The 27,708-nt window shown below is 40.7% G+C and overlaps 1 protein-coding gene across 2 annotated transcripts in view; it reads left to right on the top strand.

Moving 5' to 3' along the window:
- Positions 1-27,708, top strand: part of ank2b (ankyrin 2b, neuronal) — an 801,710-nt gene that overhangs the window by 482,146 nt on the left and 291,856 nt on the right. For both annotated transcript variants that reach the window (XM_059988791.1, XM_059988792.1), the window contains 2 exons: positions 7,601-7,786; positions 17,557-17,655. In XM_059988791.1, the coding sequence (XP_059844774.1) occupies positions 7,601-7,786; positions 17,557-17,655 (285 nt within the window). The remainder of the gene's footprint in view (positions 1-7,600; positions 7,787-17,556; positions 17,656-27,708) is intronic.

Here is a 27,708-nt window from a genome sequence, read left to right as displayed (position 1 = left end):
GTTTTCTTCTGTCTCTGCCTCCCGAATGATCCGAAGTTCATCCAGCTCCAGTTCCCTAACACGGTTTGTCAGGAGCTGCAGCTGGATGCACCTTTTGTAGGTGTACGCGCTATTTCATTGTTTTCTTGAACCCAACCTAACAATTTCAGAACAAACAGCAACGAAACTGATGCCAGAAGAGTTAGAAATCTACTCACCAAATACTTTGACCCATAACTTACTGAATAAATAAGTATACTCACTTTGCCCTGTTTTCTGTCCTTGCTCGTATGAAGGTGGTTTACCTATTTATGCAAGTACTTCTCTGACAATAGATGTGTAACAGCCTAATGTAACATTTTTTGTAATTACAAGATAATACTGATGCAGACATGTTTTATACATTTAACAAGGTGCTTTATTAATGCAACAGAGTTAGTCAGTTTTTCAATGTTCGTCGTCAGCTGGGTCACTCTGTCCATGAACTCCCTGTCGGTTGCCTCCGTATGCTCAAGTGTTTGTTTTTTTTTACTTTTAAGTTCTCCTGTGCGAAAGCCAACAGCTGTCCATTGTTTTAAATTTTCCTAGTCTGTAACTACACAAATGCGCACTTTTATGGCGAGATTCAATACCAAACATGTCGTTTGTTTTCGGTAGATGTGTCCTGCGCATGCGCAGGAGAAGGAGATTCGCCACAATCTCCATTTCAATGTGGATAGAGATATTTTTAAAAACGCATAATGTAGACGCCTAATGTTTTTACGCGAAACCGGCGTTTTCAAAATTATCCTGTCTAATGTGGACGTAGCCTCAGATTTAATAGTGAGCACTAACTATCTCATTGTTCTAAATCAATATAGATTCAGGACCATTACAATTTAATGTGTTTCTCTAATTAGAAACAGGAGAGCCATTTAGTCATTTCAGCCTATCCATTAATTAATCTGTTTTAAATATTAATTTGATTTTGAGGGAGGGAAGGGACCTATTTAATCTGATGCCAGATCGTAAACTGATGTCAGATTTTGCTGCTGAATTTTAAGATTATGTCCCCTTGTTTTCCATCAAAAAAGACAAAATGTTTTAATTTACTCTATATTTTTGGCCCATCAAGCTGATTACTCCTCTAGTATTGGAGCCCCTTGGCCCTATCTTTATTTCTTCCTATCTTTTGATTTGACGTTGTCATGCTCATTATGGGTTTTACAGCTGTGAATCCCAGCCAACTAATCAACAATCATTTTAATAAAGTGGAGTGTTCAAGGCAAGGCATAATTGGATTGTAATCTCATGGTATTGCTATCGGCTTTTCCTTTCTTCCATAATTTGCATCTGAATTTTTCAAAGGCAGTAAGAAAGAGAAAATCATGATCCAGAAATGATGAAGTATTTATGCAGCTGAGATCACAGACAGCGGTCAGAAATAAGCCTGAAGCATTTGGGGTGTATGTTCAATAATTCATATAACTGCAGGCAAAAAAATGTGATTGCTTTTAAAAATTTAAAGCAATTCGTTCCTTGGAGGTAACCCCTGTGGTTCTTAAGTTTCATTTTGTTTTAAAATTTTTATCAGCTATTACCAAATGGAATTTCTGAGTAAAAATCAAAAATTACAATGCACGTATTATTTCATCTCAGAATCATAGAATGTGATAGGGCAGAAAGAGGCCACACATTGTATTATGACTGCAGTTCCTCTCCAATAGAGCTATCTAGTTAACTTAATCCCCTAGCATTCTATTAGTGCTGTTTCCTCATGTTCCAATGTCCAATCAGTCCAGAGTAACAGGAGAACTGTTAATTTTAGGAGTGGATTATCTTCTTACTCCAGGTCAATTAGACACAAATGTTACCATCCTGATAATGCCAAAAAGCATTTAATGCAAAATTGATTCTTCACTGAAGACAGGGTTAATCTTGTTTTGTGCGAAGTTCCTGTGATGGAGATGAAATCACTGAGCTTTGCATTTGATGATTCTTCTTTCTCCTCCACCAAAGACCATAAGACAGAGGAGCAGAATTAGACCATACAGCTCATCAAGTGTGCTCCACCATTCCATAATGGCTTCTTTATCATTCTCCACCCCATTCTCCTGCCTTCTCCCCATAACTGTTGACACCCTGACTAATCAAGAACCGATCAACCTCCACTTTAAATATTATAAAATAACATAGCTTCCACAGACATCTGTGGCAATGATTTACCACACTTTAGCAAAAGAAATTCCTCTTCGTCTCTGTTCTAAAAAAAATGCCATCAGGATAGACAAAGGAGGATCAGTTGTTGTTGTGTACTTGCATTTTTGGAAATCCCACACATGGGGCTGCTAGGAACCCATGGAATTACAGGGAAGTTACAAGCATGGGTGGAGCATTGGCTGACTGGTAGAAAACGAGAGTGGGAATAAATGGATTTTACTCTGGCTGGCTGCTGGATACAAGAGGAGTTCCACAGGGGTCGGTGTTGGGACCGCTGCTTTTTAATGATGTATGTCAATGATTTTGGACTATGGGATTAATGGATTTGTGGCTAAATTTGTCAATGCTGCTTCAAGTTCATTTGATAATTTCATCCTGAGCAGAGCACTTGTCAAAACTGTAAGTGTTTGAGGAATATCAAAGGATTGCAATCTTTGAGCAAGTAAAATTCAGAAAAGAGCAAAGCTTTATAAATGTATCTGTTTGGAAGCAAATTGAGTTCTGAGCCTCATTTATAAAAAGATTGGGTGCATATCAAATAAATAATTAGGCAAAATGATCATTTTTGAAAGCTGTACAGATAAATATTATGTTGCATACCATTATAGTTTAAATACATTTTAAAGCAATTGTTTTATCCCTCATTGTTCTTTTTCTTTGATCCTTCAAAACACCCGAGAGCAACCAACTCCTTGATTTATGCTATAGCACCAAATGTCAATACAATGCACAGAGGGAACGAAGTTTAACTCTCCCTCTTCTTATTGAAGGTTCAAACACAGCAAGCCATTTTAATTCTGGATTAAGCAATATGTAAAATTTTGGAATTATTCATTAAAATACTAAGTGCCAATAGCCTCATCTTTAGCTCACTGCAAATGTGAGCCACCGATTTTGTAACTTTGTAATTTTATCTTTGAATCTGTTGGTTAATTTTGTTATCCATTGGAACAGTTTGCTCACTTTCCAATAGTCTACAATAAGTTGTCCTAATTTTGGAGTTACTTTATGCATTCAGGTTTGACCTTATATGGCTTTAAAATTATTCTTTTTTATCGCTCTTCTTCCTGATAATCAGTGAAATAACTGCATGGAAAACACTGCTAGTATTTGAGTTTATAGTCACTTTCATTAGGTCAGAAAGAAAGGTGATTGTGAAAATCTCAAACAGTATACTTTTCATAATGACTGTGACATCAAAGAATGCAGTGACAGGTACTGAACAGGTGCAGAGGTTCAATAAGCAAAAATAGCTATTTGGGTTTGACAATAGAGAATAGCCAGCAGCTATGAAGTTATCCCCCAGTTTGTGAACAATGCTTTCAAGAGAAAAAGAAATTGAAAAAACTCTCCCATTTCACGCACATCTGCGCTCATCCCATCCTCCCACTACCCCACTCAGGTTAGGGTTCCCCTTGTCCTCACCTAACACCCTACCAGTCTCCGGGTCCAACATATAATTTGCTGTAACTTCTGCCACATCCAATGGGATCCCACTACCAAGCACATCTTTCCCACCCCCCTTTCTGCTTTGCACAGGGTTTGCTCCCTACGTGACTCCCTTGTCCATTCATGCCCCCATCCTTTCCCACCTATCTCCCTCCCAGCACTTATCCTTGTAAGCGGAACAAGTGCTACACCTACCCTTACACTTTCTCCCTCACTACCATTCAGGGCCCCAGACAGTTCTTCTAGGTGAGGCGCCACTGCACCTGTGAGTCTGCTGGTGTGGTATACTGCGTCTGGTGCTCCCAGTGCGGCCGTGTGGTGAGACCCGATGCAGACTGGGAGACTGTTTCGCTGAACACCTGCACTCTGTCTGCCAGAGATAGCAGGATCTCCCAGTGGCCACGCATTTTAATTCCATGTCCCATTCCCATTCTGATATGTCTATCCATGGCCTCCTCTACTATCAGGATGAAGCCACACTCAGGTTGGAGGAACAACACCTGATATTCGGTCTGGGTAGCCTTCAACCTGATGGCATGAACATTGACTTCTCTAACTTCCATTAATGCCCCTCCTTCCCTTCTCACCCCATCCCTTATTTATTTATTATTCCTCCCCGTTTTTTTCTCTCTCTGTCCCTCTCACATTCACTCCTTGCCTGTTCTCCATCTCCCTCTGGTGCTCCCCTCCCACTTTCTTTCTCCCTAGACCTCCCTTCCCATGATCCTCTTCCTTCTCCAGCCTTGTATCCCTTTTGCCAATCAACTTTCCAGCTCTTAGCTTCATCCCTCCCCCTCCTGTCTTCTCCTATCATTTCAGATTTCCCCCTCCCCTCCCACTTTCCAATCTCTTACTGTCTTTTCTTTCAGTTAGTCCTTTCAAAGGGTCTCGACCCAAAACGTTGACTGCTTCTTCCTATAGATGCTGCCTGGCCTGCTGCGTTTCACTAGCATTTTGTGTGTGTTGCTTGAAAAACATTAAAGGGCTTTTTCTGACTGAGTGCTGTTTAGGTTTCAACAGCCTATTTGTCAACAATTAATGATCATCTCAATCAACCATTTTGGCATGACAAATGTTAGCTCAGTTTGTGACAAAAGTTTCATTCAGAAAACCTAGCACATTATGTTCATCACTGGGATCATTTGTAATGGCAGTACCGGATTGGCTATAAGTGCCAAGAAAGTCAAAAATAAATGAAAATTCAACACACTCCCAAGATATCAGAGGGTCTCAAGTAGGCTGGTAAACTTGCCCAGAGAAGGCATGTTCTTTCTGTAAAGAAGGCACTGCAGTAGCAGCTGAAATAGTAGAGAGGTTAGGAAGCTGAGAATAACTGTGACCTGGATCTCCATGGATAAAGTAGTCTTGCTGTCCATATGAGATTGTATTTGTGGTCACAGGAAATGTCAAATGCCACTGAGGGACAAGGTATATAGGTTACTCATTTCAGGAGAAGCTGGGTTGAAGAGTCATAGAGTAATAGAACAGTACAGCACAGAAACAGGCCATTTGGCCCATCTAGTCAGCTTGCATTAATTTAATTAGCTCCATCAACAAACATCCAAACCTGAGCCTTCTATACCCCTCTCATCCATTTATCTATCCAAACTTTTCTTAAATGTTAAAATTAACCCTGTATCCCCCACTTTTGCTGGCAGCGCATTCCACACTCCTAGCATGTTCTGTGAAGTTCCTCCTCATATTCTTCTTAAACATTTCATATTTCACCCTTAACCCATGACCTCTAGTTGTAGCCTCACCAATCCTCTGTAGAGAAACTTTGCTTGCATTTATCCTATCTATTCTCCTCACAATTTTGTATACCTCTATGGAACTCCCCTCAATCTTCTCTGTTCTAGGGAGTAAAGTCCTAATCTATTCACTCTTTCCCAATACCCTGGGTCCTCAAGTCCATGCAACATCCTTGTAAATTTTGTCTGCACTCAGTCAATCTTATTTACATCTCTCCTGCAGGTGGGTGACCAAAACAGTAAACAATATTCCAAATTAGGCCTCATCAACATCTTAAACAATTTCCCATTTCCTGTACTCACTACTTAGATTTATAAAAGCCAATGTGCCTTCATTAATCAATGTATTGTGTAAAGATTCTTTGACCATAAGCTCACCTGGATCTACTACCACAGTCACATATACCTTTCCACTCACCTGGCTTCACCTATCACCTTCCAAGTATTCTCATTCCTCTCCCCTCACTGTTTATTTCAGGTATCTACCCCCTTTTCTCTACCTGAAACATCAACTGATAACTCTTTTCCATAGATGCTCCCTGACCTGCTGAGTTCCTCCAGCATTTTGTGTGTGTTGCCTTGCAATATGCCAAAAGCTTTCTTTACCGCTCCACCTTATGGACCTGTATGAATGCCAAGCAACTCAACTTTCTTGGTCTTCTTGACCATGCGAGTCCTTATCAAAGGTCTCATTAAAGTCCATGCAGACAACATCCGTTACCTTTTGTAATCAACTTTCCTGGCAACTTCCTTGGAAAAACTCTTTAGGTTGGTTATACATGACTTACCATGCAAAAAGGCTTGCTGACTACCCTTAATCAGTTCAAATCTATCCAAATACTCATATATCCCATTGCTTAAAATACTTTCCAATAACTTTCCCACTACTGATATCGGACTCACCGGCCTATAATTCCTTGGCTTATTCTTAAAACGTGTCATAAGCAATGGACTGCATTATCCATCCTCCAATCCTCTGAAACCTCACCCATGACTAAAGATGTTTTAAATATCCTGCAATTTCTATGCTTGTCTCCCACAGGGTCCAAGAGAACACCTTGTCAGGCCCTGGGGATATAGCCACTCTAATTTTCATCAATACAGCAAAAATATCCTCCTCTGTAATCTGTGTAGGATCCATGATCTCACTGCTGCTTTGCCTCACATCTATAGACAAGTAAACACAGATGCATGCAAAAAAGTATCTAATTAAGATCTCCCTAGTCTTCTTAGACTCCATGAATAGATTATCACTCCAGAGAACCAATTTTGTCCCTTCCTATCCTTTTGCTCTTAATATATCTGTAGAGTCCTTAAGAAATTTTCTTCACCTTATCTGCCAGAGCAACCTTATGTGTTCTTCTTGCCTTCCTGATTTTCTTCTTAAGTGTTCCCTTGCATTTCTTTACTCTTCAAGCACGTCATATGTTCCTGCCTGCCTGTACCTGCTATGTACTTCATTTTTCTTAGCCAGGGTCTCAATGTCTATTGAAAGCCAATGTCCCCTAAATCTATTATCCCTGGCCTTTATTCTGACAGGACCATACAAAACCCTGTACTCTCAAAGTTTCACTTTTGATAGCCTTCCACTTGCCATGTATACCTTGCTAAAAAAATGCCTATCCAAATCCTACTTGCCAGACCCTTTCTGATACCATCAAAATTAGCCTTTCACCAATTTAGAACCTCAACCCAAGGACCAGACCTTTCCTTTTCCATAATTACCTTGATACTAATGGTGTTATGATCTCTAGATGCAAAGTGTTGCCCTACACAAACGTCTGTCACCTACCCTGTCTCATTCCCTAATAGGAGATCTAGTATTGCAGTATTGCACTCACTCTAGTTGGGATTTCTATGCACTGATTAAGGAAACTTTCCTTACAAACTCTTTCCCATCCAACCCTTACATTATGGGAGTCCCAGTCAATATATGGGAAGTTAAAATCACCTACTTCCACAATTGTTTCTTGCAAGTCTGTGATCTCTCTACAAGTTTGTTCCTTTAAACCCTGCGGACTGTTGGGTGGTCTATAATATAGCCACATTATTGTGGTCATACCCTTCTTATTGCTCAGTTCCACCCATAAATGCTGGAGCAAGCTCTTGTAGTTCTGTGGCGGGATTACTGACCTTGCCTTGCATTTACCTTTAAATTTACAGCTCAGCATAATATTAATTTTTGTTTTGTTTCTATAAAATTCTTGTTTTTGTGTTGCCAGGATGGGTTCACTCCCCTGGCAGTCGCACTGCAACAGGGTCACAACCAGGTTGTTGCTATCTTACTTGAAAATGACACCAAAGGAAAGGTGCGCTTACCAGCCCTACATATTGCTGCAAGGAAAGATGATACCAAATCTGCTGCTTTGCTGTTACAGAATGACCACAATGCCGATGTGCAGTCAAAGGTGAGACTCCTTGCCCTAATTAGAAAGAGAATGCTGAATAGGCATCACCATATTAATAAGATTGTGTGTGTTTTAACTCAATGAACAGTTTCTTCATTTCACAGTAGTGTATTTATTCTGATATATTTTACTTTAAATCTATTCAGGATATATTCTATGCTCCATATATAGAGTATTAAATGCTATTCAGGATGTAATCTGTGCTCCATTTATACATACTCAACTGAATATGCATAACAACTTATTTTACTGATCTCCCCTTTGCTCACAATTAAACAATGTATTTTCAGTTTCTAAACGGTTGTTGCAATTGACATTAGAGATTCTGCAGACACAAACACGATGCTGGAAATCCAGAGCAACATGCACAAAACGATGGACACCGTTCATCAGTCATGAAGAAAGGTTTTTTTTCCTGAAACATTGACTGACCTGCTGAATTCCTCCAGCATTTTGTGACTGTTATTCTGGATTTCCAGCATATAGAGAATCTCATGTGTTTATGATTTGTCAAAATAAATTGGGTTTAATTTGTACATACTTGGGATCTTCTGAAGACTCATCCTAGGTGAGATAAAGATTGGTTCAAGCAAACTATTATGGATGATGGAAATTTGAAATAAAACTGAAAAGAACATGTAAATAGTCATGTAAACAGGCAGCATTCTTAGAGGGAGAAACAACGTTAATATTATAGTTGTATATATCCACTCAATTCAGCCTTCAAACCTGCACCATCATTCAGTACAATTATGTCTGATCAGTTATCTTAATGTTGTGTTCCTGCTCTATTCCCATACTTCTTGATGCAAATTTATTTTAAAAATGTTAGCAACTTGGCTTCCATAATGTCCTGTATTACTGAATTTCAAAGGTTCACCACTTTCTGAATGCAAACATTTCTCCTCATCTTATTACCAAATTTCTTGCCCAATAACTGTGGCTCCAGCCAGAGGAGCACTCAATTCAACTAACCTTGTCAGAATTTTTAAAGTTTTAATTAGTTCACTAAATTCTGGTTCATACTAGCTTAATCTCTCTTCATATGGCAGTCCCAGCCTTTGAGTTCTTCTATTGCAACTCAGTACAGCACCACTGGGAGATGGTATTGTATATAAGGTTTATTTATGTTGATTCATTAAAGATTCTGTGAATCTGTTATAAGATTGGGAGATCTAGATACAGTACATCTCAGAAAAATTCAGATTTATTACGTACAGCTCCTAAAGAAACCCATTCCATTGTAGGGACCCAAGTGAATAATTGTTAAGGGAAATAATATTGTATAACCTAGAACATCCTCTCCATGACCTACTGAATAAGCAGTGGAGTACTCTTTTGAGCAGACTCATTCAGCTCCGCTGTCACAAGGGCTGTAACAGAAAATCTTTCCTAACAAATGCAATAAATATATACAACAGTTCATCTCCATGTGACAGGAGAACACACATCATAGTGCAATAGTTTCTATTTTATTATTTTGTAAATTATTATTGTAGATTGGTAAATTATGTTATTCTGTACTTTATTATTAATTAAGTCTGCACACTGCGAATTTTGGGATCAATAAAGTACTTATTAATATTATTATATAAAAATTAAAAGAAGATTCAGTTAAGAATTGAGGAGTTTTTGTATAATTTATTTGGCAGAATATTTTCTGCCTAATTCTCCTGCCCCAATTATTCATCACTCTCTAATTTTAAACTCATAATTACTAATATCTAGTAATTACTGCTCTGCAACATGCCTTCTTGTTCCTATTGAAAAGAAAGACAGGAATAAGAATAAAACTGATGTTTCTGTGAATGGAGATCAGGCCTCGGGTCTCTGATACTGGCTTCTGTATTTTACCATCAAATACTTCATACAGTTTTGATACAGAGTTTTATCAGCACCTCTCTTAAAAGGTTTTACATGTTTGGACCATTAATTTTAAAAGATAATTCTAAATGTTTGGTGGAGTATGTAATTGTATTTTGTTCTTGTGAAGTAATTTAAAATCAAAGAGAACTTGCTGTGCTATACATTTGCCATCACATCTTCTGTGACCTTAGGACATATTTCAAACTATTGGTGTATGCTGCTTTTAATAGCCTTCACATATGGATTATGTATAATTACACAATGCTTTATGTTCAGTTACAATGTATTAACTCTGCTGCTTTCTATTCAGAAGGATCCTTTATGTCTTCACCGATAGATAGTTCTTTTTTTTGAAGTTCCTTTCCAGCTTAAAATTTTAATTTTTCTTCCTTTTTCATGACAATGTTTCTGTTTCTTTTTAATGCTGTTCCAGATGATGGTGAATAGAACCACAGAGGTATTTGTCTAGACTTCTTCAAATGTTCTCATTTATATTCTAAAGGTCTCCCATAAGATTTATATTACTGTATAACTGCTTGGTTTATTATGCTGGCAATCATGATGTTCGCATTAATTTCCATGAAATCTGGTTTCATCTCACTCCTTGTAAATTAAATAAAAGTTAAGATGATGTTATATCAATTTCATTAATAATATAATAGGGGAATGGGTTAAATTGCAGTTTAACTAAAGTTACCAATTAAAAATCACCTTAAAAATATATATACAAAAATTACATTCAAAGTGGTTCTCTTTAGTGGGTATATACCAATGCATGATGTGTACATTTTCCTGAGTTAAATGTTGATGCACTACAGAGTGCATTATTTTTATAAATCCAGGTTAAAATGAGTGGATTATTTTTAGATACACCTCTAGAGCAGCTAAGTATATACATTAGCTGGCCATGGGGATATCAGTGAGTTCCACAATGGCTAAGACTATATTATTGTATATCTATTACATTTATTGGCATTTTCTCATATTATTTTGTATTTCTGATTTTGACAAGAATCCATAATTCAGCTTTTGTGTTGTTTTGCAGTCCTGTGCAGCTCTCCTGCATTTAATTCTCCTCCATGCACTTTCTCATTAAAATTAAATTTGATTTTCTTAAAACATAGAAACATAGAAACCCTACAGCACAATACTAGCCCTTTGGCCCACAAAGCTGTGCCGAACAAGACCCTACTTTAGAAATTACTTAGTGTTACACATAGCCCACTATTTTTATAAGGTCCATGTGCCTATCCAGGAGTCTCTTAAAAGACCCACCTACACCACCGTTGCCAGCAGCCCATTCCATGCACTTATCACTCTCTGTGTAAAAAACTCACCCCTGACATCTCCTTTGTACCTACTCCCAAGCACCTTAAAACTATGCCATTTTGTGTTAGCCATTTCAGCCCTGGGAAGAAGCCTCTGACTATCCACATGATCAATGCCTCTTATCATCTTGTACACCTCCATCAGATCATCTCTCATCCTCCATTGCTCCAAGGAGAGGATGCCAAGTTCACTCAACCTATTCGCATAAGGCATGCTCCCCAATCCAGGCAATATCCTTGTAAATCACCTCTGCACCCTTTCTATGGTTTCCACATCCTTCCTGTATTGAGGCGACCAGAACTGAGCACAGTACTCCAAGTGGGATCTGACCAGGGCACAGACTGGGCAAGAATAAAACTGTGAAGTCTGACAATTATAGCATCACATGATAGAATAGTTTAGAACAGCAGTGGAAAAGGGCAGTAAATGTGTCTGTGTAGTCCATGTCATGAAAATATGGACCTGATAGAAGACACTACTTTCTTCACCTTGGAAGACACTAGCAGTGTGTCCAGGTGTCAGGGGTCCTGAAGTGTTTGAAGTTACCATTACAAGAGAGAAGGTTCTTGGGAAACTGGAACGTCTGAAGGTAGATAAGTCACCTGGACCAGATGGTGTTCACCCCCAGGGTTCTGAAAGAGGTGGCTGAAGAGATTGTGGAGGCATTAGTAATGATCTTTCAAGAATCTCTAGATTCTGGAATGGTTCTAGAAGGCTGGAAAATTGCAAATGTCACTCCATTCTTCAAGAAGGGAGAAAGGCAGAAGAAAGGAAACTGTAGGCCAGTTAGTCCACATTATAATCCCATAATGCCCTCTTACTGTTTAAAGGAAAAGAGTGAGGCAGAATTATTTGTAAGAAGACCCCACTTGGCGGACTGTACTCAGTTCTGGTCGCCTCACTACAGGAAGGCTGTGGAATCTACAGAAAGGGTGCAGAGGAGATTTACAAGGATGTTGCCTGGATTGGGGAGCATGCCTTATGAGAATAGGTTGCATGAAATGGGCCTTTTCTCCTTGGAGCGACGGAGGATGAGAGGTGACCTGATAAAGGTATATAAGATGATGAGAGGCATTGATGCTGTGGATAGGCAGAGTCTTTTTCCCAGGGCTGAAATAGCTAACAGGACGTGGTTTTAAGGTGCTTGGAAGAAGGTACAGAGGAGATATCAGGGGCAAGTTTTTTACACAGAGAGTGGTGAGTGCATGGAATGGGCTGCCGGCGACGGTGGTGGAGGTAGAGGCTGATACGATAGGGTTTTTTAAGAGAATCCTGGATGGGTTTATGGAGCAGAGAAAAATAGAGGACTATGGGTAATGTAGGTAATTTCTCAGGTAAGGACATGTTTGGCACAGCTTTGTGGACCAAAGGGCCTATATTGTAGGTTTTCTATGTTTCTATATTTTCTAACTGGTGAGAAAATACAAAAAACTGAGATGCAAAGGGACTTGGGAGTCCTTGTGCAGGATTCCCTAAAGGATAATTTGCAGGTTGAGACTGTGGTGAGGAAGGAAAATGTAATGCTAGCATTCATTTCAAGTGAACAAGAATATAAAAGCAAGGATGTAATGTTGAGACTTTATAAAGCACTGGTGCGGACATTTGGAGTGTTCTGAGCAGTTTGATCCCCTTATCATTGAAAGTATATGCTAAAATTGGAGAGGCTCAAAAGGAGTCCTATGAAAATGATTCCAGGATTGAATGGCTTGTCATATGAAGAGCATTTAATGACTCTGGGCCTGTATTCACTAGAATTCAGAAGAATGCGGGGAGACCTCATTGAAACCTATCAAATAGTGAATGGACTTGACAGAGTGGATGTGGAGAGGATGTTTCCTATGATGGAGGAGTCTAAGACCAAAGGACAAAGCCTTAGAATAGAGGGGCATAGCTTTTGGAACGGAGATGAGGAGGAATTTTTGTTATCCAAAGAGTGGTGAATCTGTGGAATTGTTTGCCACAGGCAGCTGTAAAGGCCAAGCCTTCAGGTATATTTAAGACAGAAGTTGATAGATTCTTGATTGGACAGGGTATGAAGGGATACAGGGAGAAGGCAGGAGATTGGGGCTGAGAAGAAAATTGGATCAGTCATTATGAAATGGCGGAGTAGGCTCAATGGGCCAAATGGCCTAATTCTGCTCCTATATCTTAAAGTGTTATGGACTTAAGATCTTATAATATTCTGCAGGAGTTCTCATAATTAGCAGATAACTCCAGACAAACATCCCAGAGCTTTGGAGCTAAAAAGTCATACAATTTGACAACATGGAAACAGGGCCTTCAGCACAATTCATTCCTGCTGATAAGTGTTCCAATCTGAATAATTCTATTTCCCTGTGATAGGGTTCCATTATGAGTAATCCCATTTCCTTGTGATAAACGTTCCAATCTGAGTAATCCCATTTCTGTAATAAGCGTTCCAACCTGAGTAATCCCATTTCTCTGTGATAGTGTTCCAATCTGAGTATTACCATTTCCCTGCGATAGTGTTCCAATCTGATTAATCTCATTTCCCTATGATAAACGTTCCAATCTGAGTAATCCCATTACCCTATGTAGCGTTCCTACCTCAGTAATCCCAATTCACCATGATAGCGTTCCAATCTGAGTTATCGCATTTCCCTGTGATGGCGTTCCAATTTGAGTAATCCCATTTCCCTGTGATAAACGTTCCAATCTGAGTAATCCCATTTCCCTGTGATAAACGTTCCAATCTGAGTAATCCCATTACCCTGTGATGGCATTCCAATTTGAGTAATCCCATTTCTCTGTAATTCCATTCCAATCTGAGTAATCCGTTTACCCTGTGATAAACAGTCCAACCTGTGTAATCCTGTGTCTGTGATTGCATTCCAATTTGAGTAATCCCATTTCCCTGTGATAGTGTTCGAACCTGAGTAATCTTATTTCCCTATGATAAACAGTCCATCTGAGTAATCCCATTTCTCTGTGATAGCATTCCAATTTGAATAATCCCATTTTCCTGTGATAGCATTCCAATCTGATTTATCTCATTTCCCTGTGTTAAGCGTTACAACCTGAGTAATCTCAATTCCCTATGTTAAGCGTTCCAATTTGAGTAATCCCATTTCCCTGTGATAAACAGTCCATCTGAGTAATCCCATTTCCCGGTGATAGCATTCCAACCTGAGTAATCTCATTTCCTTGTGTTTGGCCCAATATCTAACTTTTAAATGTAATCCTTTAGATCTAAGCCTACCATTTGTTCAAATACCCATAGCCCTTTGGAGGAAAAAAATGCCTTTAACGTAAGATTGTAAATCTTTCTGTCTAAATTTAAACTTAGGCAGCATGGCATTGGGAAAAAGAATGTGATTATCTAGTATATCTGTGCCTCTCATAATTTTCTGAATCTCTAAACAGTCATTCTAGGGAAAAGAATCTCTCCTTACAATCCCAGCAAAATCCTTGTCTACCTTTCTCGCTCAATCACATTCTTCCTATGGAATGGTGACCAGACCTGCCCACAAGATTCCAGAAGCAGTCTCATCAACAGCAATAAGATTGTGTCCCAACCTTTGTACTCACTGCCCTGACTGATGAAGGCAAGTGCGCCATACTGCATCTTCACCACCTTGTCAACCTGTGTCATCCCTTTCAGGGAACTATCTCAAAGTTACATATGTATATTGCCACAAGCACAAGTGCATGTGAGTAGCATTCCCTAGAATTCTCTGTCCTGTTGTGTATGTTCTCCCTGATTTAACCTGCCAAAATGCATTGCCTTGCACTTTTCCAAGTTTAGTTCCATTTGGCATTCCTTGGCCCACTTCCTCTGTTCATTAAGATCCTTCTGTATCTTTAGACCACCAAACTCTTACTCAGCACTGCCATTTTGATACCAATTTTATTGTTATCCACAATCTTCCAGTTTTAGATGGCACTGGTGAAGAACAGCAGCAACTATTAACTACTTTATTAATCACACCTTTTCTTGAAAGAAGCAATCATTACAAAGAATAGCCTGTAACTTCCCTTTTGGAGTACAACCTGGCATTATTGCATCTTGAACTGAAGTCTTGTAGGTGCAGGAGCGGAGTGGAACGTGAGGGCTGAATCGAGGCAGTGGGACCTGGGCCTAAGAGCAGGGAATGAGCCAATATTTGGCTGCTGGAGTGGACTTGGAGAAGATTTGAAGCATCAGAACCGAGGCGAGACAGTCATGTGAGAGTGAGAATCAAGCCTATTTAAGTATTGGGCTGAATTGGAAAGGTTAGGTATGGGCCGAGTTTCGGCCACATGTCCCAGGTCTGAAAACATATCGAAACGGCAGGGCCTTGGTCGTGGGAGTGAGGAATGACCTGCTGTTAGGCCAATTTAGGTGCTGGGCCAGATTGAAGAGGTCAGGGTGTCTTGCTGTTCTGTGAGGTTTACTCATTTCTGCACTGAACTGAGGCTGTGGCCTGCAACTAGCAGGCTTCTGGATCGTCTATGACTGGTTTTGTGGCTGTGGACTCACTTTTGTCGTCTGCAGTTCTGAACATTGTTTGCTTATTTGTATTGTTTGCATGATTTGGTTTTCTTTCTGCATATTGGGTGTCTGAGGTTATTTTTTTAATGGGTTCTATCAAGTTTCTTTGTTTAGTGGCTGCCTGTAAGGAGATGAATCTCAAGGTTGTATACAGTATACATACTTTGTTAATAAATGTATTATCATGGGTCTTATATCCTCATTCAAACCATTCAAATGAATAATAGGGAATCCCACACTTTCCTCTGTAGCACACTACTGGTCATAGGCCTCCAATCTGAAAAGCAACCCTAACTGTCCACTAAGCTAATTCTGTATTTATTTGGCTAACTCACTTAATGCCATTTGATCTAACCTGCCTGACCTGCCTGCCATATCAGATCCTTCCCACTGAAATTGTGTGAGAAAATCAGGACCATTCCATGCAATTCAAGCTATTGATAATCAGAGTGTCAAAACTTATTTTTTTGGAATAGATTTTAATTTTTTTATATTCCTAAAGCTAAGTTTGCTGGATTTGATGCCCCTTTAAGACCAACATTTGAATTGTTGTCATTGTCATAGTGTTTGTTCTATCCTCCCTGCATTTAGTGAACCTTTCATTTTCAAATCATACCTAATAACCTCTGCATGGAGACTGTGGATGATTTTGCAAGTAGCACAATTGAAGAGGGCCTAAAGGTGTGTTGAAAATTAATTTTATACAAGCAGGTGCTTTATCAACACCACAGGATAACTGTTGTCACAGCTTTGCCACCACAATGTTTACATTGTTTCTGTTCAGTCATTCTATGAGGCCCATAGTATTGTTCCAGAAAGCTGTGTGGTGACATTCATTGGGCTTGTGGTTCTATTGAAACAACCTGTCATTCTTCAACCTTGCCAATACTATAACAATGTGGTGAGTGTACAGTACTTCATCTTGATGGTAACATTTCTCCCTTCATTCATTTCTAGAGCAGGATCCTCTGGGATATACATTTTCTAAAATTACTTTTCGTAGCATCTCTTTAGAATCTGCATGCATAACTCTGCTAATTGTATGCCAATTAACACTTGGCAGACCTGTCTTTTTTTGCCACTGTTCATACAAAAATATGAACATCACCAGACTACCACTGACATGGGGGGAATGTGAATAAACCACCCGTGTTACTGGATGCTAACCTGTGGTGTACCACATACCTCGGGTTCTTCTTTTCACCTAATGTGACTGACTAGCATGTAATGCTTAAAGAGTTTAAGTGCCTCAAGGCTGTATATTTTCTTTAAATTACTGTCCCTTCAAATAATTGCAGTACCTCAGGCTATGCTATAGTTATTCAATGAAATGGTAAGTTTTAATTGTTGAGTACTATAATATTAGGTAGGATGTACAGAGTATTGATTTTGGGGTAATAGACATTTGCCTTCTTCCTGCCCAGGCCTCAGAAACGTGTGTTATAAAGTATCAGCAGCTGGTGATAGGCTGCAGCTGCTCAGAAACTTGTCCATGACCTCAATGTTTTGCTATGCGTCTTGACTGCAATATTTTAACATAATAATAGTGATCTGTAATAAGCCTGCAGTGAATATGTAATATCAGCTATACATCAGGCAGCAAGTTCAAAATCAAAGTTCTTTGAAGTACACCAGAGGATTTTTCAATTATCTTACCTTTAAATAATACCATGAACATTATGAGTTCTTGACTTCTTAATTTCTTAAATTTCTCTACAAGTCCTCAGGTCAGAGCTGTGGCCTGGAATCACTCCATCGCCATATTGCAAATCTGTTGGCTAATAGAACTAGAACCACAGGATATTTCTAATTTAGCTGAACTGAAAGACAAGTACAAATATAGTTCTGCAAAATATGAACAGACTCTGACATTTCCCAATGTCCCCACGCTGCTCTCAGTAAATCAAAGGCATGCACTGGTGACCCAAGTTACATGTTTGCCGGGCAGCTCAGAATACTTCTGAAGCAGTCAGAATTTAAGACCACTTTTGCGTGAACAACAATGTTATTGTACCTTTAAGTGGTGGACACCTGGAAAATGATTATGGACATTAATCTTGTTCTCTTTTCCTCCTATTGACAGAGTGGGTTTACTCCCCTTCATATCGCTGCCCACTACGGAAATGTAAATGTAGCCACTCTGCTATTGAACCGAGGAGCTGCTGTTGATTTCACAGCTCGGGTAAGTTACATTTCTTTATGATTTTAATCTTAATTATTATTCTTATTTTAACTCTGCAGATTTTTTTGCCCTCTTGATCTTTTTGATATTTTTGCTTCTCATCCCTGTAAAGCAGTTTTCCAGGACAGCAAATCGGCCAGTTATGTTTGAAGGGTTATTGTCAAGAGAGCAAGCTCATCCATGTGTAGGTAAAATGGAAAACATCACAGGCACATAGACACAAATTCACAAGAAAAATATAGAATTGTCTATAAATTATTAAAGAAACAAAACAATTAAAACAAATTTTAAATTTTAATTAAAACAAATTAAAACAAGTTATCATAGCGTTGTATACACACAAAATGCTAGAGGACCTCAGCAGGCCAGGCCTGATGAAGGGTCTTGGCCCAACTGTTTACTCTTTTTCATAGATGCCACTAGTCCTGCTGAGTTCCTCCAGCATTTTGTGTGTGTTACTTTGATTTCCAGCATCTAAGATGTACTCTTGATAGTGTTGTTATACTGAGGGACCCAATAGAGCTTTATTTTACTGAGGAAATTGGCATGGAGTAAGCTCTTCTGTCCCTTGGGGCCAGATTGCCCAGCAATTCCCGATTGAACTCTGACCTACTTGAGGCAATTTACAATGACAAGTTAGATTACTAATGTCTGTGGACTGTGGAGGAAACGGAGTGTCCAGAGGAAACCCACGCATTCCACAGGGAAGATGTACAGAGGTCACAGGGATTAAACTCAGGATTCCAGTGCCCTGAGCTGTAATGGCGTCATACTAACTGCTACATTAATGTGACACACTGTGGTACTATACAATACTGGAGTTGTTCCAGATGATTCAAGAACCTAATGACATTGGACATACTGTAGAAGCAAAATTAGATCATTTGGTCCATTGAGTCTGCTCCACCATTCAGTCATGGTTTATTTATTATTCTTCTTAAACCAATTCTCCTGTTTTCTCTGCATAACATTTCACACCTTAACTAATTAGAACTTGGCCTCCATACAAGTCTGGGACAATGAATTCCTTAGATTCACCCCCGTCTGGCTAACTCCTCCTCATCCTCATTCCCCGAAGCAGACTGGGAGACCATTTTGCTGAACACCTACGCACAGAAAAAGCAGGATCTCCCAGTGGCCACACATTTTAATTCTACGTCCCATTCCCATTCTGATATGTCTATCCATTGCCTCCTCTACTGTCAAGATGAATCCACACTCAGGTTGGAGGAACAACACCTTATATACCAGCTGGGTAGCCTCCAACCTGATGGCATGAACATTGACTTCTCTAACTTCTGTTAATGTCCCTCCTCCCCTTCTTACACCATCCCTGACATATTTAGTTGTTTTTTTTTCTCTCTCTGCCCATCACCCTGCCTGTTCTCCATCTCCCTCTGGTGCTCCCCTCCCCCTTTCTTTCTCCTGAGGCCTCCCATCCCATGATCCTTTCCCTTCTCCAGCTCTGTATCACTTTTGCCAATCACCTTTCCAGCTCTTAGCTTCATCCCAACCCCTCCGGTCTTCTCCTATCATTTTGCATTTCCCCCTCCCCCCACTACTTTCAAATCTCTTACTATCTCTCTTTTCAGTTAGTCCTGACGAAGGGTCTCGGCCTGAAACATCGACAGCACTTCTCCTTACAGATGCTGCCTGACCTGCTGCGTTCCACCAGCATTTCGTGTGTGTTGTTCTCCTTACCTCTGTTCTAAAGAGAATTCATTTTATTCTGAGACTGTGCCATCCAGTCCTCTCCACATCCACCTTTATCTGGGCTTTTCAATATTCAGTAGGTTTTAATGAGATCCGCACCTCATTCTTCTAAACCTCAGTGAGTATAGATCCAGAGCCATCAAATGCTCCTCATATATTAACCCTTTGATTCCCAGGATCATTCTCGTGAATCTCCTCTGGATCCTCTCCAATGCCAGCACATTCTTTCTTAGATAAAGGACTCAAAATTGTTTAAAATATTCCAAGTATCATCTGACCAATGCCTTATAATGCCTCAGCATTAAATCCTTGCTTTTATATCCTAATCCTCTCGAAATGAATGCTAACATTGCCTTCTTTACTACCGACTCAACCTGCAAGTTAACTTTCAGGGAATCCTGTACAAGGACTCTCGAGTGCTTTTGTACTTCAAGTTTCTTAATTTTCTCTCCATTTAGAAAATAGCCTACACTATTAGACACCTTCTGAGGCTAATAAAGTGGCCTCTGAGTGTGTGTTTGTGGTTGTTTGCTGCTTTGAGTAGCCCATCCACTTTAAGGTTTGAATGTTGTGCATTCAGAGATGCTCTTTTGCATATCACTGTTACAATGTGTGGTTATTTGAGTTAGTAATACCTTCCTGTCAGCTTGAACGAATCTGGCCATTCTCCTCTGACCTCTGTCAGTAACAGGGCGTGCTCACCCCTCAGAACTGCTGATCACTTCATCTTTTTTTTGTACATCATTCTCTGTAAACACGATTGACTTTTGAACATAGAATAGTACAGCACATTACAGGCCCTTCAGCCCACAATGTTGTGCTGACCCTCAAACGCTGCCTCACATATAACCCCCCCCCCACCTTAAATTCCTCTATATACCTGTCTAGTAGTCTCTTAAACTTCACTAGTGTGTCTGCCTCCACCACTGACTCAGGCAGTGCATTCCATGCACCAACCACTCTCTGAGTGAAAAACCTTCCTCTAATATCTCCCTTGAACTTCCCTCCCCTTACCTTAAAGCCATGTCCTCTTGTACTGAGCGGTAGCACCCTGGGGAAGAGGCACTGGCTGTCTACTCTGTCTGTTCCTCTTAATATCTTGTATACCTCTATCATGTCTCCTCTCATCCTCCTTCTCTCCAAAGAGTAAAACCCTAGCTCCCTTAATCTCTGATCATAATCCATACTCTCTAAACCAGGCAGCATCCTGGTAAACCTCCTCTGTACCCTTTCCAATGCTTCCACATCCTTCCTATTGTGAGGCAACCAGAACTGGACACAGTACTCCAAGTGTGGCCTAACCAGAGTTTTATAGAGCTGCATCATTACATCACATCTCTTAAACTCTATCCCTCGACTTATGAAAACTAACACCCCATAAGCTTTCTTAACCACCCTATCTACCTGTGAGGCAACTTTGAGGGATCTGTGGATATGTACCCCCAGATCCCTCTGCTCCTCCACACCACCAAGTATCCTGCCATGTACTTTGTACTCTGCTTTGGAGTTTGTCCTTCCAAAGTGTACCACCTCACACTTCTCCGGGTTGAACTCCATCTGCCACTTCTCAGCCCACTTCTGATGCAGAAGTCTCTCTGCAATCTTCGACAATCCTCTATACTATCTACAACACCACCAACCTTTGCGTCGGCTGCAAACTTGCCAACCCACCCTTCTACCCCCACATCCAGGTCGTTAATAAAAATCACAAAAAGTAGAGGTCCCAGAACAGATCCTTGTGGGACACCACTAATCACAACCCTCCTGACAGAGTTTGAGCAGTTTTGAAAAGAAGAATGGGAATTAATTGAATAACTTTTTTTTCCAAGTCCGGCCACAAATTCCCAACTGGATTGAGGTCTGGAATCTGACTTAGCCATTCCAGAACATTAACTTTGTCATATCTAAGCCATTGCTGTGTGCTTTATGCTTAAGGTTATTGTCTTGCTGGAAAATAAATCTCCGAAGTTGCAATTTTCTTGCAAACTGCATCATGTTTTCCTTCAGGATTTCCCTGCATTCATTTTACCCTCTATTTTCACAAGTCTTCCAGGGCCTACTGCTGTGAAGTATCCCCACAGCATGATGCAGCCACCACCATGCAATAGAAAATAGACAATAGGTGCAGAAGTAGACCATTCGGCCCCTCGAGTCTGCACCGCCATTCTGAGATCATGGCTGACCATTCACTATCAATACCCAGTCCCTGCCTTGTCCCCATATCCCTTGATTCCCCTATCCATCAGATATCTATCTAGCTCCTTCTTGAAAGCATCCAGAGAATTGGCCTCCACCGTCTTCCGAGGTAGTGCATTCCACACCTGCACAACTCTCTGGGAGAAGAAGCTCTTCCTCAACTCTGTTTTAAATAACTGACCTCTTATTCTCAATCCATGCCCTCTGGTACTGGACTCTCCCAACATCTGGAACATATTTCCTGCCTCAATCCTATCAAATCCTTTAATTATCTTAAACGTTTCAATCAGATCCCCTCTCAATCTCCTCAATTCCAGCGTGTACAAGCCCAATCTCTCCAATCTCTCTGCGTAAGACAGCCCTGCCATCCCAGGAATCAACCTAGTGAATCTACGCTGCACTTCCTCAACTGCCAGAATGTCCTTCCTTAAACCTGGAGACCAAAACTGTACACAATATTCCAGGTGTGGTCTCACCAGGGCCCTGTACAAATGCAAAAGGACATCCTTGCTCTTGTATTCAATTCCCCTTGTAACAAAGGCCAACATTCCATTTGCCCTCTTCACTGCCTGTTGCACTTGCTCATTCACCTTCATTGACTGGTGAACTAGGACTCCTAGGTCTCTTTGCATTTCTCCCTTACCTAACTCGACACCGTTCAGACAATACTCTGCCCTCTTGTTCCTGCTTCCAAAGTGGATAACTTCACATTTATTCACATTGAATGACATCAGCCAAGTATCTGCCCACTCACCCAGCCTATCCAAGTCTCCCTGTATTCTCCTAACGTCCTCTTCGCATGTCACACTGCCACCCAGTTTAGTATCGTCAGCAAACTTGCTGATATAGTTTTCAATGCCCTCATCTAAATCATTGACATAAATCTTAAAGAGCTGTGGTCCCAATACAGAGCCCTGTGGTACCCCACTAGTCACCTCCAGCCAGTCCGAGAAACACCCATTCACTGCTACCCTTTGCTTTCTATCTGCCAACCAGTTTTCTATCCATGTTGAAACCCTGCCCCCAATGCCATGAGCTCTGATTTTACTCACCAATCTCCTATGTGGCACCTTATCGAATGCCTTCTGAAAATCTAGGTATACAACATCCACTGGCTTACCCTCATCTAACATCCTTGTTACACCCTCAAAAAACTCCAATAGATTAGTCAAGCATGATTTGCCCTTGGTAAATCCATGCTGGCTTTGCCTAATCCTATTTCTGCCATCTAGATGTGCCACTATTTCGTCCTTAATAATGGACTCAAGCATCTTCCCCACGACTGACGTTAGGTTAACAGGGCGATAGCTCTCCGTTTTCTCCTTCCCTCCCTTCTTGAAAAGTGGGATAACATTAGCCACTCTCCAACCTTCAGGAACTGATCCTGAATCTAAGGAACATTGGAAAATGATTACCAATGCATCCGCAATTGCCTGAGCCACCTCTTTTAGAACCCTTGGATGCAGACCATCTGGACCCGGGGATTTATTAACCTTCAGTCCTACCAGTCTACTCATCACAGTTTCTTTCCTAATGTCAATCTGTCTCAATTCCTCTGATATCTTATGACCCTGGCCCATCCATACATCTGGGAGATTGCTTGTGTCCTCCCTGGTGAAGACAGATCTAAAGTACGCATTAAATTCTGTTGCCATTTCCCTGTTTCCCATAACAATTTCTGCCAATTCATTCTTCAAGGGGCCAACATTGTTCTTAACTATCTTCTTTCTCTTCACATAGCTAAAAAAGCTTTTGCTATCCCCTTTTATATTCCTGGCTAGACTGAGCTCATACCTGATTTTTTCTCTCCGTATTCCTTTTTTAGTTAAGATCTGCTGCTCCTTAAAACTTTCCCAATCATCTGTATTCCCACTCATCTTAGCCCTGTCATACTTCATTTTCTTTAATGCTATAAAATCTCTGACTTCCTTTGTCAATCACTGTGGCCCCTTCCCCCTCTTTGAATCCTTCCTTCTCATTGGAATGAACTGTTTTTGCATCTTTTGTATTATGCCCAAGAATATCTGCCACTGCTGATCCGCTGTCTTTCCTGCCAGGGCATCCGCCCATTTAACTTTGGCCAGCTCTTCCCTCATGGCTCCGTAGTCTTCTTTATTTAATTGCAACACTGACACCTCTGATCTGGCCTTATCCCTCTCAAATTGTAGATAAAAACTTATCATGTTATGATCACTACTTCCTAATGGCTCCTTTACTTCAAGATCACTTATCAATTCCTGTTCATTACACATCACCAAGTCCAAAATAGCCTCGTTCCTGGTTGGCTCAAGCACAAGCTGTTCCAAAAATACATCCCTTAGACACTCCACAAACTCCCTATCCTGGGGTCCAGCACCTACCTGATTCTCCCAGTTCACCTGCATGTTGAAATCTCCCATAACGACTACATTACCTTTAGCACATGCCAATGTTAACTCCCTAATCAACTTGTACCCAATATCCACGCTACTGTTTGAGGTAGGGATGCTTCACGGTAGGGATGGTATGTTTTTGATGATGTGCAGTGTTTGGCTTACATCAAACATAGTGTTTAGTCTGATGGACAAAAAGTTCAATTTTGTTTTCATCAGATCATAGAATCTTCTTCCAGGTGACTTTAGAGTCTCCCACATGCCTTCTGGCAAACTCTAGCCAAGATTTCATTTGAGTTTTTTTTCAAGAGTGGCTTTTTCTTTCACACTCTCCCATAAAGCTCGGCAACAGTTGCGTGCACAGTCTCTTCTATCTCAGCCACTGAAGCTTGTAGCTCCTCAAGAATTGTTACAGATCTCCTGGTGGCCTCTCTCACTAGTCTCCTTCTTGCACAGGCACTCAGTTTTTGAGGATGTTCTGCTCTAGGCAGATTTACAGCTGTGCCATTTTCTTTCCATTTCTTGATGATTGACTTAACTGCACTCCAAGGGATATTCAGTGACTTGGAAATTTTCTTGTATCCATCTCCTGACTTGTGCTTTTCAAAAACTTTTTCACAGACTAGCTTGGAGTGTTCTTTTGTCTTCATAGTATAGTTTTCATCAGATACTGACTCAGAAGCCAGATATGTATTTTACAGATGTAGATGTATTTTTATTACAATCAATGGAAGCACCTTGACAGATCTCCAAAAACAGATCTCCATTTAACCAATTATGTGACTTCTAAAACCAATTGGCTGAACCAGCGATGATTCGGTGTGTCATGTTAAAGGGGGTGAATACTTATTCTATTAATTATTTTGTGTTTTATATTGGTAATTAATTCAGATCACTTTGTAGAGATCTGTTTTCACTGTGATCTTTTTCTGTCTTTTTCTGTTGATCAGTGTTGAAAGAGACAAATTAAATCCACAGCGATTCAATGTTGCGAATCAATTCAACATGAAAACTTTCAAGAGGGATGAATAATTTTTATAGGCACTGTAACTTATCTGAAGATGGGACGAACATGAAAGAGGTCCTCCATTGGTTGGGGTCAACCACTGATGTTGCATTATAGCTGTCTACATTACCAATATGCAGGCCAGTACACAGGATAGTCCGATACAGCTACGATATGGAGAACAAGCTGTTGCTCATGCAGCAGGCTCCCCCTCTCCAAACAGGTGATGAATCCAAAGGAATGGCTGAAACCGATACAGTATGGCACTAGTGGTATCACAGGAGTTGCCTGTGAACGTTGAACCTAATGTAGGACTCCTTTAGGCATTCCAGCACTGGATTTTATCTCAGGGTTTACTCCAAAAGTCTTCCCCATGAGTGGGTATAGTCGCAAGGCAGTGAAAGTTTGAGAACAGAGATTTCCTTCCCCTAGATGAGCTGCCAACCACAGCTGACGAGCCCCATCTGCCCAAAGTGGCTGGGTGACTGTCAGGAGAAATGGAAATAGGCAGTTAGAACAGAGCACCCCTGTGGCCATTCCCCTCAAAAACAAGTATACTGCTTTGGATACTTTTGTGGAAGTTGACTTCCTGGGGAATGCCACGGGACCGGGTTACAGGCACTGAGCGTGGGTCTATGGTGCAGGAGGGAAAGAGAAAGAAGGGAGTGATAGTGATAGGGGACTCAATAGTGAGGGGAACAAACAAGAGGTTCTGTGGATGTGAACGGGACACCCGAATGGTATGTTGCCTCCCAGGCGCCAGGGTCATGGACATCTCAGATCGCATCCACAACATTTTGGAGAGGGAGGAGGAGCAGCCAGATGTCTCAGTGCATATTGGTACCAATGACATGGGAAGGAAAAGCAAAGAGATCCTGAAAAGGGAATTTAGAGAGCCTGGTAGGAAGCTGAGAGGGAAGACCTCCCGGGTAGTAATTTCTGGATTGCTGCCTGTGCCATGTGCCAGTGAGGATAGAAACAGCGTGACTTGGCAGATAAATGCATGGCTGAGAAGCTGGTGCAGGGGGCAGGGCTTCAGGTTCTTGGATAATTAGGATCTCTTCTGGGGGAGGTATGACCTGTTCAAAAGTGGCAGGTTGCACCTGAACACGAGGGGGACCAATATTCTTGTGGGCAGGCTTTTTAGAGCTGTTGGGGAAGGTTTAAACTAACTTGGCAGGGAGGTGGGAATGGGAGTGAAGGGATTCAGGATAGGACAGATGGTAAAAAAGTAAAGATAGCTTACGATCAGACTGTCAGGAAGGGCAGGCAGGTGATGGGACTTAGTTGTAACCAACAGGCTGAGTATCAAATCGTTAGGGATGCAGAGTCAGAAAGGACAGCAAATATGGTACTCAAGGTGTTGTATCTAAATGTGTGGAGTAGAGGAAATAAGGTGGATGATCTCGTTGCACTTTTACAGATTGTCAGGTATGATGTTGTGGCCATCACTGAATCGTGGCTGAAAGATGGTTGTAGTTGGGAGTCCAAGGTAACACATTATATTGGAGAGATAGGAAAGTGGGCAGAGGGGGTGGTGTGATTTTACTGGTAAAGAATGGTATCAAATCAGTAGAAAGATGTGACATAGAAGACGTTGAATCCTTGTGCTTTGAGTGAAGAAACTGCAGGGGTAAAAGGACGTTGATGGCAGTGAAATACAGGCCTCCCAACAGTGGCTGGGAGGTGGAACACAGGTTACAACTGAAAATAGAAAAGATGAGTCAAAAGAGCAAAGTTATCAAGTCAACTTTTATTGTCATTTCGACCATAACTGCTGGTACAGTGCATGGTAAAAATGAGACAACGTTTTTCAGGACCATGGTGTTACATGACACAGTACAAAGAACTAGACTGAACTACGTAATAAAAAAAAAACAGAGAAAGCTACACTAACTACAGACCTACATTGGACTGCATAAAGTGCACAAAAACAGTGCAGGCATTACAATAAATAATAAACAGGACAGTAAGACAAGTCCAGGCTTCGGGTATTGAGGAGTCTGATAGCTTGGGGGAAGAAACTGTTTAATAGTCTGGTCATGAGAGCCCGAATGCTTCGGAGCTTTTTCCCAGACAGCAGGAGGGAGAAGAGATTGTATGAGGGGTGATAGTCATGGAACATTTTAACATGCAGGTCAATTAGGAAAATGAGGTTGGTAATGGATCTCAAGAGAGTGAGTTTGTTGAATGCTTAAGAGATAGCTTTTTCACAGCAATTTGTCACTGAGCCTCCAAGGGGATCAGCTATACTGGATTGGGTGTTATGTAATGAACCGGAGGCGATTAGGGAGCCTAAGGTAAAAGAACCCTTAGGAACCAGCGATCATAATATAATTGTGTTCAACTTTGATAGGGGGAAAGTAAAGTCTGATGTAGCAGTATTTCAGTGGAGTAAAGGAAATTATGGTGGTATGAGAGGAGTTGGCCAAAGTAAACTGGAAGGAGCTGCTGGCAGCAATGTCAGCAGAGCAGCAATGGCGTGTGTTTCCGGGAAAAAGAAAGAAGGTGCAGAACACGTGTATTCCAAATAAATATTAGAAATGCTGTTTTTGACCCTTCAATTAAATTTGAAGAAACTTGCAGACCATTTATTCAACATTTTCATATGAGTTAAACTGACTTTTACTAAACCTTACTTTTATTATCCTTAATTATTTGGATGAAGGTACGGAGTTATTGACGCTGCTGTGTATATTTGACATAATGCAATGGCCCATGTTGGTTAGGTTTGTTTTTGGAGGGTTTTTTTTTCTTATTTACTCC

This window comes from Hypanus sabinus, chromosome 14 (genome assembly GCF_030144855.1).
Source record: "Hypanus sabinus isolate sHypSab1 chromosome 14, sHypSab1.hap1, whole genome shotgun sequence".
Classification (NCBI taxonomy): domain Eukaryota; kingdom Metazoa; phylum Chordata; class Chondrichthyes; order Myliobatiformes; family Dasyatidae; genus Hypanus; species Hypanus sabinus.
The sequence above is the reverse complement of the archived record's forward strand: the minus strand, read 5'-3'. Positions and strand labels throughout refer to the sequence as shown.